The sequence below is a fragment of the Habropoda laboriosa genome, unplaced genomic scaffold (assembly GCF_001263275.1).
Source record: "Habropoda laboriosa isolate 0110345459 unplaced genomic scaffold, ASM126327v1 scaffold28, whole genome shotgun sequence".
NCBI classification, from domain to species: domain Eukaryota; kingdom Metazoa; phylum Arthropoda; class Insecta; order Hymenoptera; family Apidae; genus Habropoda; species Habropoda laboriosa.
In genome coordinates, this window is record NW_017100174.1 from 3,726,994 (window position 1) to 3,743,338 (window position 16,345).

The following is a 16,345-nucleotide window of genomic DNA, read 5'->3' on the forward strand; positions in this document are numbered from 1 at the left end:
GTAACGCATAAAAAAATGTTAGTCCGATTCTTGTCGCTCTATTGATAATCCAACATCGCGTCATCGACTATCCTAGAAAAGGATTTTCTTGTTCGTAATATACTGTACAGGTATCGAGGACAGAATAGAGAACAGGAGAGGCACACGAGTGTGCAAGTTTCTCAACGAAGTGTGCTGCAAGTGGATCGAGTCGACGATAGCGGCGCCGCTGTAGAATCTTGTCAGTGGAACAAGTCGATCTAATGTCCGACCACGAAGGAGCCTTGTCTTCTCGCAGATGTTGCACTTTGTCACTGTCACTTAGGTACCAGATATTTACAGGTTGTTAACGACCGACGATCCACCGAAATTCACCCGTTGTCTCCGTCACGATCGAAGCTTCGCTTCAGGCTGCAGTGGTGCGTTCTAGGAGAGAAACCCGACTAAACTAACAGATTTCCCAAATCCGATAGTTTATTTTTCACTCAGTCTTTGCACAACCCAATCGCAAAATGTTCCTTAAATTCACCTTAAACCTATTGTTACAGATACTTAAGTTAGACCAGGTTTACGATACGGACGCGACTCTGCTATTTTTCAGATTAAGGTTTGAATACGCGTTTAATGTTTCGTTCGTTAATTATTCCTTATTGTCAGGAGGGCTCCAAACCTCTCATAAAAACGGAGAATTTGGAGTTTGTTCGTGCATCTCAATAGCAATTGACGGATCATACCCCCACGCGAGCTGAGGCACATGCGAGCGAGCGAGCGGTACCGTTACCCTGGGTTCTTCCCATAAGCCCAGGTGACGCGTACTTCGCGCAAAACACCCCCTCCTTGAGGACGAAGGTCCGAACTTGAGTGGGAGTCTTGGCCTTCCACCCAAAGCTCACCACCGTCAAGGGAGCCAAATGCAACATTTGGAAGGGGAAATGCGAGGGGCAAAGAGTCAACGAGACCGAGAGAACAAATTCAGACGTAGAAGCAAAAAGTTCAGGCGATCAAACAGTCGCTACATCATCCATCGATTCTAGACGACGTGTCAGAATTGAACACCCATTCAAATTTCAAGTAACACTAATACCCATGACGATTATTTCCTATCAATCGATATGTAATTCACACGTTGAAACTATCAAAACGCAAACTTTATCGTAATAACGATATTCACGACGATTATTCCCTATCAATTAATAACTCGACTTAGCAGTAGAAGCACGACTCTCAGGTAGTCAGAAGAGTAACTGACTCGAGCGAAACGAGACGGTTATGAGCTCTCGCAGGGTCGTAAAGTCGGAGATGGAATGACAGAGGAGAAGTTGGTCACGTAGAGGAGTAAGGGATGAACGGGAAGGCGTGGATATTGAAAATTTGCGACGCGAGACGAGACGCGAGGCGAAAAAGCGTTTATCGAGACGTTTGAGGGCTGAAGGGATGAAATACGAGCCGAGGCACTGGCACGGCACGCACGCGAACGTCTGTTAAGATGAATCGAGCTTAACGCGTTAATAAAAGCTAGCAATGCCGGTTTATAGGGCTCGTTACTCGGTCGGTAATGACTCTTCGAGTGTCTGAAGATCGTACGATTTTTTCCCCTCCTTGTCTTTCGTTTCCACTTCTTCTTTTCACGAGAGACGAGAGACGCCTCTGTGGTATTAAACGCCTCGTAATTGTGCTGGAAAACCTACCGACCGGTTTCTGTCTCGCGTCGGTAAAAAAGAGACTCGTTATAAGAAAATCGAAGTGTCCAGGAATATGATCGAGCCGATAAAGGTGCGGAGGCCGAAACGAGGAGCGAAGGAAATTAAAATGACAAAGGGAACAATTAGAGAGGAGCAGGACGGTGTATCCGGGACAACGGCATGGAAAGAATTCGAGGAAACGGCTCGAAAGGGGATACGGGAAATCGGTTGTGCCCGAGTGCCAATCGAAATTATCTTTTCCCTGGTCGAACCACGAAAGCCACTCTCCGCAGCTCGACAGAAAGTAGTTGAAGAAGGCCTCGAATGCTTGTTAAGTTCGAGAAGGCAATTAGATGCCCCGCCTTGTTGCTATTGCTCAGGGGAGCAGTTTTTCAGGTAACTGGGATGCGATATCCGATGGAACGGCGATAAGTGGAGTCGAGATATTTGATAAATTATTTTAGACAACTGGTTCGTTGCTTCTCGCACTGCTCATCATTTTTTTTTTTTTAACTACTTCTAATATTGTCAAGTACTTTTACATTATTCCTGAAAGCAGTACGTAAACTACGTAATTTTTAAAATATAATAAAGTACGGATTAACGTGTTAGGTGTCCAAATTAATTCGGTGCCCTTTTTCACGAAGTCTTGAGATGTATTTTTCTGGAGAGGGAATTCGTCAGTTGCCTGATAAATGTAAAAAGGTCGTCCATTTTGAACATTGAAGTTGTGTTTGATTTTCTGTGAATGAAGATTGAAAATTGTGAAAAAGGTGTCAAATTAATTTGTGCACCTAATAATTTCTTGTAAAGGAAGTTCGGGAAATTATTCAGAATAGTGACACTGAGCCAAAAACAGAGATTGGAGAGTGGTTTTTCAAGGAATCTCAAGATCACTTTGCGACGAAATCCAGCAAATTCTCCGGAAGCGGATCACACAGTTTTAAACCACGAAGACACAGCAAAGACGTTCACCACGGCAATAACGGTGCGCAAACGGTAGCCCGACTTCCTGTATAAGCACCGAACACGGCGAGGAAGTGGCAATATTTGCGGACTGGCTTCGCTACCGAAAGTTCCGAATCCATCTACCTGAAGATAGTACCGGGCAATATTTACCCACCTGCAATCAATTTACTGATTTCCTCGCGAATTAAAGCAAGCCCTGCGGCTAAACGTGCTCCATTTTCCCATTTTCTCCGAGCAATCGTCAAATCTCCTCTAATCCTTCGTTTAAACGACTCCGCGAATATCTATCTGTTAAAAATTCATCTTTCGATATCGGTGCAATTTGTCCTCGCTGACAATTCTCGACGATCCTATGCAAAAGAGAGAAAAGGGTAAAATAGCGTAGGATCGCGAGCGTTTTTTCCTTCGATTGTTCGTTTCTTGAGAATAAAAGTGTAAGTAGAAAGTAGGCCTTTCTCGCGAATTAGTTTCGTTAGTTTTATCCCTTCGACAGTTTATCTCGTGTGAGATTTGGACAGAGAGTCAAACATCTAAGTGTTTAATTCAAGAGAGACTCTTAGGAGGAAAGTTTGAAAGGGACGAGATATTATTGTCACAACTATGACGTAGGGTTATGTGTTTCAAGGTATTTTAAAGTATTTCAAGGTACCTTAAGAAGATACGTGTAAAATCTAAATTTGTTCGACCGTAAATCGCAATTTCATTAGACTGTCAAAGGGTTAACGGTCACGAGAGAAAACCTAAATAGTTGTATGTGCCTTGTGGGAGTACAAATGTCCGGGAGAGGATGGAAAATGTGTCTTCCAAGATTTGAGAACAATATGATTTTTTCACATAGAGTGGAAAGTGTGGAAAGAGAGATTATGCGAGGGAGATCCACAGTAGAAACAACGTGGTTCATAGTTAACCTAGACATTTAGTTTCCATTTTATTTCTTTACTTTCCTTAATAATTATTATTTCAAATACAATCTTTCGAACCCCAATCAAAAATCCAAAATAAATCTCACAATAGCACGGATCGATCTGTTCTCAACCCTTAAAAATACGCCCTCCTTTTTAAACTCGCCAATATTTGCAAGTGTCACGAGTGAACTCGACGGGTGGCGTTGATAATCCCAGGATTTTTCACCCGGACCATTCAGCAGGGGGATAATTTTACAGTGTACACGTAACTCCGGCTTACAAGCGTAATGCCTTTGTTCATATTTTTACCGTTAATACGGTCACGTAGAGCGGCGACGTCGGCTCGCACCCTTGGCGCCGCTAATAAAGGCTAATGAAAACACTAATAAGGATCCAGGCATTATTTTTCATTAACGCGACGTTTCATCGCCGTTCCTACTGTTCTCCTTTTCTTCCCGAGCTTCTTATCGGCTTTCCGTCTTTGTATATATTTTTCCACCCCCTTTCCCTGAATTTCCCATTCCGCGTCTCGTTCGAACGACGTTATTAAAGGGCGAAAGGGAACAGAGACAGAGAAAACGTTGTTTTCTTCTCGACGTTGGATAGGAAAGTTCGCACCGCGACGCCACGAAGAAAGAGAAACGCGCGCGGATCCAGAGGCGATTGTTTCGTTTCCAAGACGGCTGATAACGCGCCGTGACGATCGCTTCTGGCATCGTGATAACAAATGCGCCGCGTAATTGAAATGTAAATTCCTCGGCGAACAATTGCATCGAGCGTAAAGGCGAGGGGAGGTCACAAAGGAAATACGCGCGCCCTTTGTCAAGTGCCGCTTCGATCAAGGATAATGGCGTTTTCGTTTGACGGATAAAGAGGTCTTTGAAGACATCCACGCTCATGTTGACAAATAATGGCGTATCCATTGACAACGCCCTGCTACTGTTCCAACACTGTATAATGTACGATTCTAAGAGGATTACCAGTTCCCTTTGACAACGCTCCAATTTTATCGTTCGTATTTTACAATTATTTCAGACTTAAAAATACTACGAACTTCTTCCAAACATGTTGATACCTACACGATTTTAATATTTTCTTGTGGATTTGGTTTTACGAGCGTGTTGTGGTGTGAACGATGGCGTGAATGTCGTGTGTTTGTTTCGTATATAGGGGGATATTCTGGGAGTCGGTGTGGTCTATGGTTGATGTTCTTAAGGCTTGAGTTTGGCAAAGCGGGGAGTGAGTCGTAGAGAATAGGAGAGTAAACTAAAGAGCAGCGTGAGAGAAAAGAAAAAGAGACTGAGAAAGAGTGAGAAGTCATAAGAGAGCGTTATTCAGTTAAACAATATTTCCACTAATGTATTGGTATCTATCTATATTAAAATTCCGACCACGTGTTATTTACCCACATTTCTTTACTAAACTGCAGAAAAATAATCGTTTTAATTTCTAAAATTAAAATACCTTTGGTTAAGCAAAGAATATCGATTACGCAAGAAAATTCCCTTAGGTACTAATACCAACGAGTAAAAATACTAGAAATTTCTTCCGAACATGTTAATACCTACGCGATATTAATATATTCTTTATTAAACTACAGAAAAAGGATCGTATCAATTTATAAAATTAACGTACCTTTAGTTAAACAAAGAATACTGATTATGCAAGGAAATTCCTTTACAGGGAAAATGTTTAGCCGCAGCTAGTCCTGTCACGAACAACCAGCGGTGTAACAATTTCGTAACAGATAGCGTAATCCTGCGTTCCTTGCGCAGGACGTAAGCTGTTTCATAAGCTTCCTTGAGAATTTTTGACACAGTATTACGTTCCTTGCTACACGTAATACTCGAAGAAGCAAAAGCTTCTGAAACAAAGAACGTTCCACTCTTCCTTCTCTCTTCTTCCTCGTATTTTCGCGAAAAACACTTCGCTGTCGATGGTGTAAAGACGAAGAAATCGATTTTATTACGAAGTAAATAGGAAAGAATCTTCGTTACTCGAAGACAGTCTACCTCGTCGCTATTTATCACACTTGGTAAAAGTTTCAGGAGCCTCTTATCGACGCATCTTCGCGAGATTTGCTCTTCACGAGTCGCCATCGACGACTTACGCGAGTAATTACGCGAGAAAGAGGAGAATTACATAGTCGAGCACACCAAGTGCTCCCTTTTTTTTCAGAATCGTTACGTTTAAAGGACCGAGGAGCAGGAAATGACAAACGATCTCCGTACGGTCGTCGAGCGAGCTCACCCTCGTCCACGAGAAATAGAAGAGAAAAAATACGATTCTTCCTGGGATCCATGGTGCGAAAATTCGGAAGGGTCGGAACGACCAAGATTCTAACTTATCGAGAGAGAAGGAGAGACGAGTCGAATGTCCAACTGGCTCGTCTCTTTCCTCTCGTCAGTCGTTTCAATCAATTTGCCCTCGTCGGAGAGAAATTTTCGTCGGAAAAGTTGAACGACTTTGAAGAGTTCTCTTCTTTTCACGTCCCACGAGATACCTTGCTTTTGTAATGCGACACTACGAAAGTTCGAAATGAAAAATTATCCGAGCGTTTCTCCTCTTGGACGTTTATTACTGCAGAGGAACAGTATATTTAGGAAGATTGCAGATTGCTACCGTGTAGAATTCGTTTAGGAGAATATCGCGACGAAGAGGTTCTTTCTTCAATTAGCGTTCGATTTTTCATGGAATCTCAACGAACGAATTTCAGTTGTTAATTGAAAGGAGAATTGTAGATCGTAGCGGTAACAGCTGTAGAGGAGCGTATTTGATAACGAGTTATTAGTATTTCATCGTTGGGCAAGGTAAATCAAGCACACATCTGTAAAGCAAGTTTGCCACGCGAGGCATCTGTTTCGTAGACACTAACGTTTTCTCTTGTAGATTGCGCAATGTTGATTGCAGATTGCAGAACGAGATAACTATTCAGACTTTATGGAGCTGACGGCCAAAACGAGGTGAAATTGAGATATCTTGCGGATATACCGTGTAATGTAATACCGTTTCGGAATAGCTAGAAATTAAATGTACCATACATTTCTACTTTCATGTTACACCAATTTTGGTACACTCTAGAAACTTTTCTCTGTACCAAAAATATCTCCTACTAACTATGCTATACTCACACAAAAAGAAAAAAATAATTAGAAAGTGAATGAAAGAAAATCTTAATTCTTCACTTGGTCTGACTTATCGCGTACCTGTACTACTTAAATATCTCTTCTTAAGAGCTAATACGGCACAGCCTGAAAACTAATCGAAGTAATTCAGATATATAGTACTTTTTGGCTTCAACATACACTCCCGTAACTTTTCTCTGTACCAAAAATATCTCCTATTAACTATACTATACTCACAGAAAAAGAAAAAAAATAATTAGAAAGTGAACTCGAGAAAAATCTCAATTTTTCACTTGGTCTGACTTATCGCGTACCTGTACTACTTAAATATCTCTCTTTCAGAGCTAATACAATACAGTCTGAAAATTAAACGAAACAGTTCAGATATATGGTACATTTTAGCTTCAACCAAGTGAAACACGAGTGACCAACATTTAATATAACCTGCTTCACGTGTGTAAACGATTTTCCTTCGAGTATAAATGCCGATTAAGAAGATAGCGGGGTCAACGATTACCGTGTTTCGTGTGCACTCGTATCCATTTCGCGAGGAATAGAAAACAGAGCTTAACCGGTCGGTGGAGATCCAAGTTGGGGAAGTAATCTCGCGTAATCAAACCCTTGTTCGACGCCGTGGCTTAACTCGAAATCGGTATCAACCAATCCCAGGTGTTCAATTGGCACCGCGCCAGGATTTAAGCTTGGCTTAAATTTCGCGCAATGGCCATGGAACTGGGGCAGATTTAGATTAGAATTAACTAATTGTTGCGTAGAGCGTTGTAATTAGCCCTCTGTTTCCCACGTACTAACGCTTAATTAAAATAAAACGACAATGAATCGCCCCCGACGATGATACGCCTTCAAGGCGCGCACCGTCAACCTGTCGTGCGACCTAATTGCGCGAAAACCCTCTCGCTCGCACGGGGAGGATATCATCGTGCCAGGAATGCGGCAAAATGCAAAATTCATCTTGTTACACGCGAAATATATCGCGAAAACGAATCGCTCTTCGAGGACCCTGATTTCCCCTCCATTATTCATAAACGGCGTATTACTTCGAATTTTCCTCGCCACTCGCGCGAGATTTTCTTTTTAGATTAACGTTACTGCGGCAGATTTCGATCGCGAGTTTGTGTGTTCGAAGTAAATTTAAAATGGGACGACCAATCGTTACTGTTTATTTTTAAAATTTTTTGTTATTTCTTTACTTTCAGATTTTTGTCAATTTTTCACAATTTTCGATAAGAAGTATTCTTCTCAGTGCTACTACTGTGTGCAATTTAATTAGTTTCACTGAATGGTTTATTTATACTAGATTTCTTGATATGTAGTTTTCGTTAATTGGCGATATTTAATTTTTTTGCGACCTTTTGCTAACGTCCGAAAAGGGAAAGAAGAAGAACAGACTCACCGATCACGTCTAGATGAACGATGTGACTCATGTGCGGCGTCGTGGAGACCTGGCACTCGTAGTTACCGCTATCCCGCTGCTGTGGGTACTTGATTTCCAGCGTCCAATCGTCCGTGTTTGCTTTGTGAATCGGCTTGAATCTCTGGTCGTTCGTGTACGTGTAACTGCCGATGGTGAGCAGATGAACATCCCTATGCCGGACCCAGGAAACCTGCAACGTCATCTGTAAAGTAGGAAAACGTGTCTTCAGTCTACAGAATAATTCCTTCCTACGATTCAATCATTCTTCAATATCACATGCTTCTTTTGGTACAAAATGTACAATATTTCCTTTTGTCTCCGCTTGTTTTCCCAATTTCTTCTGTAAAAATCGTAGAAAGATGTGAAAATCTTTCTCGATTGGAGGATTCAAAAATGGCGATCGAAATTAGTGGAAGATTAATTCCTCGATCCGCGTTAAACAAGCTTCTCCACCCCTCCGTCACTGTAATTCACGGAATAACCATAAGGGGGTCGAGTCGAAGGAGAAATAAGCGGCGAAAAGGGTGAACGCGATAACGCGGAGCTATTTACATGGTTTCACGCTACAGGGGCCGCGTACAGTACGAAATTCGCAGGTCGAATCTTTTGTCCCTCGTTAAGGGTTTCCCATTAAGCTGGGCCACGTAATTAGAAGTAGCTCGTTCGTGTGTCGCGCTGGTAATTAGCGAAACACCGGGCACGACATTTAGCTGGATATTCGCGATCCCGCCCCTCTCTCTCTCGGACGAGATTTTCAGTTTCGCGCCTTTCTCTCGTCTTTTCTTCTATCAACCGCTCGAGGGTGACGCGTTTTTTTCGACAGTTCGGTCCATTCTCGCGAAATGCATCGAGAAGCAGGGGAAGGGGTTGAAACGCGCGAACAACGCCGCTTTCGAGTACACACTTAATTAATAGACTCGAGATAATTCGCGCACCTCTAAGGAACGCGGTAGCGGAATGCTTTGCGTTGAAAACCATGCATACTTGTAGCGTGCATTGCGTATGGTAAGTATGTACTGCTGAGCAATGAAGTTCGCGCACGCGAAATTCCGGAAGAATCAGTTTACCGTTTAATTCACTCTACGAAGATCGTTGATGTCCTTTTTTTAATTGAGTGAAGTATTTGCAATGCGTTTGGAGTAAACGATACGTAAATATTATGACGACAATTCCATTGAACGTTCTTTTTCTTTTTAATTGACTATGTAATTGTTTAACAATGCAGATTCAGTTACTATTTTTAGTTCGATTTATGGTGAATCTTGTGGATTTGACGAGATTTTACTTTCTCACTTTGTTAGTATCGTTTAGTAATTTTGTCGCGTCGCACGCGAATTCACGTGAGCTCGCCTCGGTCTGGCGGATTATAGCCATAAAAATCATTAGTCACTTTTAGCCTAACCTCACTTCGGCCGATCAGATCCCCGTGGTCTACCATGCGCTGCGCGAACGTCATTGGTTTTTCTGGTCATAAAACGGTACCGCTTTCGGGGCTGATAATTTTGCGTTAACAAATTCGGTCCCCCGAATGCCTGTTCACAGGCATCCCGTTCTCCGAAGAAACGCGCTGCGGACGTAAGGAGAGGGTTGTCGCCACCATTTAGGCACCCTGATTGCTGAATTTCCACCTCAGAAAAATGTCGAAACGCGCTGCGGACGTAAGGAGAGGGTTATCGCCACCATTTAGGCACCCTGATTGCTGAATTTCCACCTCAGAAAAATGTATAAAGAGCGAGCTCACCCTCGCCCGCAAGATCAGATCACAATTAAAGTTCAACTAAGTGTCAAAAAAGAACAGTCTCTATATACCTTCTCAACGAGGTTCAGAATAGTTAAGTCAAGGCAGAACCGCAGCGAGCTCAGAACCGAACAATGTCGAACGCTCGCGACAAATTTCTTGGCTAGTTTGTTAGCGTGCATTGACACAGTGGTGCTGTTTAACGTCACAATTATGATGTGAAGAAAGTTGAATAATGAGAAAAGTACTTTAATCGCTGATTTATTAATCGTATTAATTGCTCCTTGATGCACATTCACTCTTAAGGAAGACTTATTTTGAACGAAACTAATAGAGGAAGATTAAATTGGGGGAGATTAGAAACTTCCGTAGACATGCTTTAGCTACCCCGTCTACTAACTTTAATTCACGTCGTTGAAGTTTGATACCATGTCAAAAGTGATCCTTCCGTTCATAATCTCGCTGTATACATCAGTTACCTTCGTTTATCGCTGTAAATAATAATACGACATATTTTACATTTCTTTAATTCTTTGTGGTAACAATCTTAAGGACTGAGTAACCTGATAAAAGTTAACCTTTGACCTGCCACCGTAGACCCAGGTCTGCTCTCTTTATGTTATAAAGATGTTTCTTACTGTAATCATAAATATTTGCATACAGTAAGATACGTATAACACGATAAAAAGAAAACCAATTCTGAATTTGGAATATTTTGAGTTAATTAAATTTGAGCCAAAAAGCAACGTCGGTGGAACTTAATTTGCATTATATTTCCCGCGTTACAGGGGGCCCTACTGTAATCTTAAACGATATAATGCTTAGTGAAATAAAAAACATGTGGTTTCGCTTGCGTACGAAAGAGATTTTAATATTGGGTTACATTTGACCCGGGTGTTCGCACTCCGTGCGTTAATACACTGGTTATTTATACCGTCAACGAGAGACTCTCGACTTCTCGTGAGAAGTTGACTGCGTTCTAACAGCTGCCGCTGGTAATCCACCATTAAAAATTAATTGAAACGCGTTCCATAATGCAGCAGATTTGAATTTTCATTCGCGAATTGCCCGGTTGTTGCAAATTTCAAGGGTGTGCATGCAGACGTTCTCCCCCGCGTGTCTCGACCACGGGTGGAAAATTAATAGAGCCGGTTTGCATATCGTTGAAAAGTAAGCGCGTTAGATAAAATGCTACGATAATTGGACATACCAAGTCACCGACGTGTAAATATTTCCTCTCGTTGTAACAACCGACACACGTACCTATAGTATATATAGTCTCGTAGCTCCGGAAAGGGAATCTCGAGAACTGCGAGGGAAGTAGATAATCCTTTTTGCGCCTCTCTGTTTTCCTTTCCTTTATATACCTAGCGAGGAAGGAATATTTTTTCTGAAGGGGAGACTCTTCAAAATCCCAGCAGATTAGTCGAAGAGGCGATAAAGCACGGGGCTGCGTGTCTCTGCGACAACCGGAAGTGGGTAACGAGATGAGAGGTAGGCAGGGTTCTTCGCCTCCCTTCTTTCTCCATTCTTCGTAACGGGATTCGAGGACAGGGTGGAATTTGTTAGGACGTTGATTATGCCGGATTTTGAATTCTATTTGTCAACCGTGCGGCGGCCTGGGATTTATTTCTACTCTACTTTAGGTTAGGTGTGAAATCTTGTAAGATGCGAAAGTGGCGAGAAGATCGAAGACTGAGAGGTTGAATTAGAAACAACGAAATGAGATTGTACTGGGGACTTGATATTTAACACTAAGAACTACCAGTCGAGTAAGAATGACACATTACTGTAGTATGGGTATTGAATGGTGGTGTTCAGTCAGCGCCCAACTTTTATATCATTTATTCAGAGAGATTAATTATTCTTATGCTACCACTCCAGATCCACACCGCTTCGCATGTCTCACCGCTCTCCCCTTCCTTCCTGTTTTTTCCGCCTCGCCTGTTTCCTTGTTGATCGTTCCTCAAATGTCCAGCTTCGTTTGTCCACGCACACACACACACACACGTGCACACGCGACACGCTTCGACCACTGACCTAGTGACGTATTGGCAAACCGAGCGATCAGCCGGTTGCCCATGAAACCATCGCGCTAGCTTCGCGGATCACACACACAGCCAATGCGGCCCTCTCTTTCTCTCCTTCGCCCTCGCTCTCACTTCCACTCCCACATTACCGACTTTACAAAAGTGAACTTTTACGTAAGTAAACCGTAATTGGAAAATTCGATTCATATCGATACAAATAGAAGCATACCTGTAGAAAATAAATTCGGAAAGTTACAAATGATAACACTTGCCAGTATTGAACATTCACGTTTTCTCGAAAGATGCTAATGGGTCATTTTGACCCGCGGAGTCCTATGCCGGAGTCACTTCTGACTCACACCGATATGGTACGAATCCATATTTACGATCTCCTCGCTCTTCTCCTTGTTTCTCATGGATACTACTGAATCGGTTTTAGGTTACGTTCGGATTTTTATCGCATGCATACGAAAGAATAAAAATCGTGAATTATAAAAAAAGGATATTTATTCTACAATATAAGCAAGAGAACAATATCAAGAGAAAGAAGTTTATGTTAGCACAACTTAAGTAAATTTAACGCAGGATAGGGTATTAACCGAAAATGTATTAAAGCGACTGCTAAGTGCTCCGGTGTCCGTCTCGCTCGACGGCTATTTCCAGAGTGTCCTCTCCGCGTCGTATCCCGTTCGAGCCCCCTCGTTCGACTTTCCGGGGAAAGGGCTTAGTTTATGGCACCCTCAGGTACCCGCGCGCTTTCTCTTCCTGGGTGACAAAGTCCAGGCCACCACTTCGCCGCCGAAATCTCGCATTTCTTACACTTATGAAGAGAAATATCGCATACGTCTTCCGCGGAACGCTACGAAAGACTGAATTGTCGTTTGTTACTTTTTCGCTGGGTCTACAGGAAACAGGCGATCGTCTTCTGATTGGGAATCTCACATACCCGCAGCCCCGTCATTATGTGCGTTATGTGCGACTCCGGCACAGTATACGGAGGGTTAAAGGAAGATATTTGTGTTAAATTTGATAATATTAATTTATTATTTACTTTTCAGATCCGGCCCGTGTGAGAGACATTGCTGTGATAACTTCTACGAGGAATGAACAACGAAATTACAAGAATTTTTCAAACTACAAACATGTACAAAGGAAGGAAACATATTTAACACATAAAAACAATTATCCAATTACAACACAGTGTTACGATTCAATCAAATTTCCATAGAATCACGTGCTTTATTCCCAGGCTTTTATCCAATCGCTGAAAGTGATTTTAACTTACGTTCATCGAACTCACAATCGCGAGAACGAATAACACAATTGCAAACATGAAACGAACAACGAATTTATTTAGAGAGAATTAACGATGCTACAGAATCCAATATTCTTTCTCCATTTTTTTCGTTTTATTTAGTACTTTCCGCAGCGAAGTTCGTAAATCAAATGAATATTTGCGAGGGAAACGAAAGAAACGAACGTACAATGGCCTTTGGAAATGCCGGGTGCACGCGAAAATTCCGTAAATTTACGCGTACCCATTACTTGTTTTATTATCACCGTAGGCAGAATACAGATAGAAAGAGACGATTCACCATTCTCGTTCGATATTCCGTTCAATCCTCCGTTTAATTACGTAGTATGCAACATCGTTGTCCGCTGTTCAACGGAAGGTAAAGAGAAATAAATACATCGAAACGAAGGTGTTGTAACAAATGTTTCGTAATCGTTGGTGGCAACGATACGAATAGCCATTTCGATCAACTTTTGCCAATAAACACATGGATCGTTATCGACAGAACGGTTTACGATCGCGTGAAAGTGTTGCGCGCTATTTTATACCGCGAAAAAAGGAGAATATCGATAGTGGGACAAAAAGAAATCTCGACAAAGAAAAAGTCAAACGAACCAAGCATCGATCCTGCGATAAATATCGCAAAAATCATTGGAAATGTCCAAAGTGAAACGGGCAAACTAATCTCTCCCTCCTGTTTGTCCCAGATGTTTTATTCAAATGTTGATAAAACGTTTATTTCTCCATTTGTCACACAACACGAGCCGCTGCAACGTGGTTAATTGTACGGCTCGAGCGACGAAAGTGTAAATTCATTAAAAAATTCACCCGTGCCCGAGGATCGTACAGGATCTTTTTATTTGGCTGGAAAAAAAAAACCCGCGTAACGAAATATATCATCGTTCAGGCTGAAACGATAAAATCACATTCGCGGCTAAAAGCTTCGAATTGTTAAATAAAAGCTGCGTTGCGAGCTGTCAGTTTGTGTCGAAACGATCATTTTCATGCAGCGAAACATTACGATCTTTCCGGTTTTCCAAAACAATTGTGGCCAAACTTTATTTGCCAACTGTGGATCGAGCCGTTTACTTTTTAACACGCAAGTGGGACTGAAAACGAACGAAAATAAACGATAATATAAAACCATCTGTATTACAAAAAAAAAAAGTTATCACCATGAAAAACATAGAATTATAATTTACATGCTAGAATTAGTTACATTCGATAACATTAGTTACTATTGGAAATGGGTTTAAGAGTAAAATTTAAGAGTAGAACCTCGGTTAAGACCTATCGGTCTGCGGAGAAACCCGGTCCCGACGCCCGACTCCTCCACGCGCTAAGGGCTGGGTCAGTAAGGACCCAGCCACGTGCTCGCGCGACGCGGTCCTTGCCGGGTAGAAACCCCCAACTTGCGCCAGGGTTTCCCGAAGGCAAGAGAGGGGCGTCAAGGCCCGCATATAAGGACGCGTTACGAGCACTGAAGAAGGAATGGTGAGAATCGTGAGAATTGTAAGGATTGTAGGAGAAGAAATTGAACTAAACTAAAGTTTAGACTAAGTTTAAACTAAAAACCCCTTACAAAACTGTTAATATACTATTTATTATCGGACTCAGCGGAAACGTCTTTACTGTTTGAAATGTTCTAAAGGACTGTCCCTGGGTACCCAAAAAGAAAGTTGGGGTCCGCTTATACCTAGAAACTGTTTACTTTATGGTATCGCAGTATGCAGTGCTAGACGAAGACGAAGACCAGACACATCTGGTGGAAGTCTTAGTGCCTTTGTCTAAAAGAACACCGAGACATTTTTGTCCTCCCTTGATTATTTCTACAGTGTTGTTAGAAATAATCCAACAGTTACATTCGACGTTCAATCGTAATTTTTCCTATATTGTTAAACGTTCCTATAAATCACATATGTACTGCACAATCTTAACTACAGAAAATCGATTGGTTAATCCAGGATCGTCGTCCTCTCGCGTCTTTGTTAATCCTTGCAATTAGTTTATCATATCCTGATTAATCCCGAGACTAACCAAATACCCCAACCTAAGATCATAAACTAACAACGCTCGATTACACGCTACAACCAAACTACCTAACCCAACTTTTATCAAAATCTCCTACGAGATCCAACTCCGTTAGAAAAGTAACGTAACCGTCTTTCTTTCCCTTTTCGAGGACTCGAACTCGAGTTGGTTCGCGTTCACTGTTGGAATCGCCGAGGAGGACAACGAAGGCTCGTTTACTTACGTGTATCTGCCGACATAGCAGCGATGGTTGTTCGAGATTCGGATCGTTGGCCGCGATCCTTATCGCGTTTCCCTCGAAATTTCGCGGAGTGAGTGAGAGGAGAGCGCTCGACGGAGGAGAGGACACGCGGGTCCTCGTCGCCGAAATTCGAGCCGCGCCATCGCTGGAGAAGACGTTCGCCAAGCAGTCGCGCGATATCCGAGAAGATAAGGTTACGAGGGGGACGGTCAACAGATAGCGGAGTGGATAAGAGGCGTCCCCTTCGAGGGAGAGGCAAGTGGCGCAGCGCCAGATCCATGACTGACTTGTACTACTGGCCGTCTATTGCATCCTGCGCTGGACTAACTGTGATGTTTGTTCCGGTGTAAATTAACTCTTTAACTCTTTGATAGCGCGCGCTCAGTCAATTATTACCTAAAAACGTATAAATTTTATTCGAACGAGATTGTTTAAGCTGTGTGCGTATTATTTTTCTTTCCCCCCCGTTTCTGCAGGTCCACGGAGAGTTCAGAAGGTAAAAACGTCTTATTCCACCATTTACGTACCATTTACGGTACTATCAACGTATGAAAAATGACATACGTCATGAAAAATGCACAGTTTGAGTATTTAACGAGTATTAGGTGTGTATAAGTCCAGGATGAAAGGCAGCTCTTTACCTCTCCTTCCCCGCTGTCTTCTCCCTTTTCCTATCTCTTTCCTTCGTCATAAGACGTAAGCCTGAGTTTGGTATCGTTAGGGAAAGCCTTCATTTCCAATTTTTACCACCTCGATTTTAACACGACACTCGCATACCAATTGCGTGGATGAATGTTTCTTTTGGGGAGCATTATAGGGTGTGGTAATGTGTCTGGTGAAAAATTGTCGAGCACGTCTTTGGGGAGAAGTAAATGGACCGTCTTTAAAATAAATCAAATGTATCTGCAGGGGATGTTTA

The 16,345-nt window shown here is 42.2% G+C and overlaps 1 protein-coding gene across 1 annotated transcript in view; it reads right to left on the bottom strand.

The window, feature by feature from the left end:
• Nucleotides 1–7,227: 7,227 nt before the first annotated feature.
• LOC108578729 overlaps nucleotides 7,228–16,345 on the bottom strand; it is a 74,144-nt gene continuing 65,026 nt past the window's right edge. Inside the window, exons 2-3 of the mRNA XM_017942105.1 lie at nucleotides 8,072–8,294; nucleotides 7,228–7,418 (exon numbers count right to left, since the gene is read on the bottom strand). Of these exons, the coding sequence (XP_017797594.1) occupies nucleotides 7,228–7,418; nucleotides 8,072–8,294 (414 nt within the window). The remainder of the gene's footprint in view (nucleotides 7,419–8,071; nucleotides 8,295–16,345) is intronic.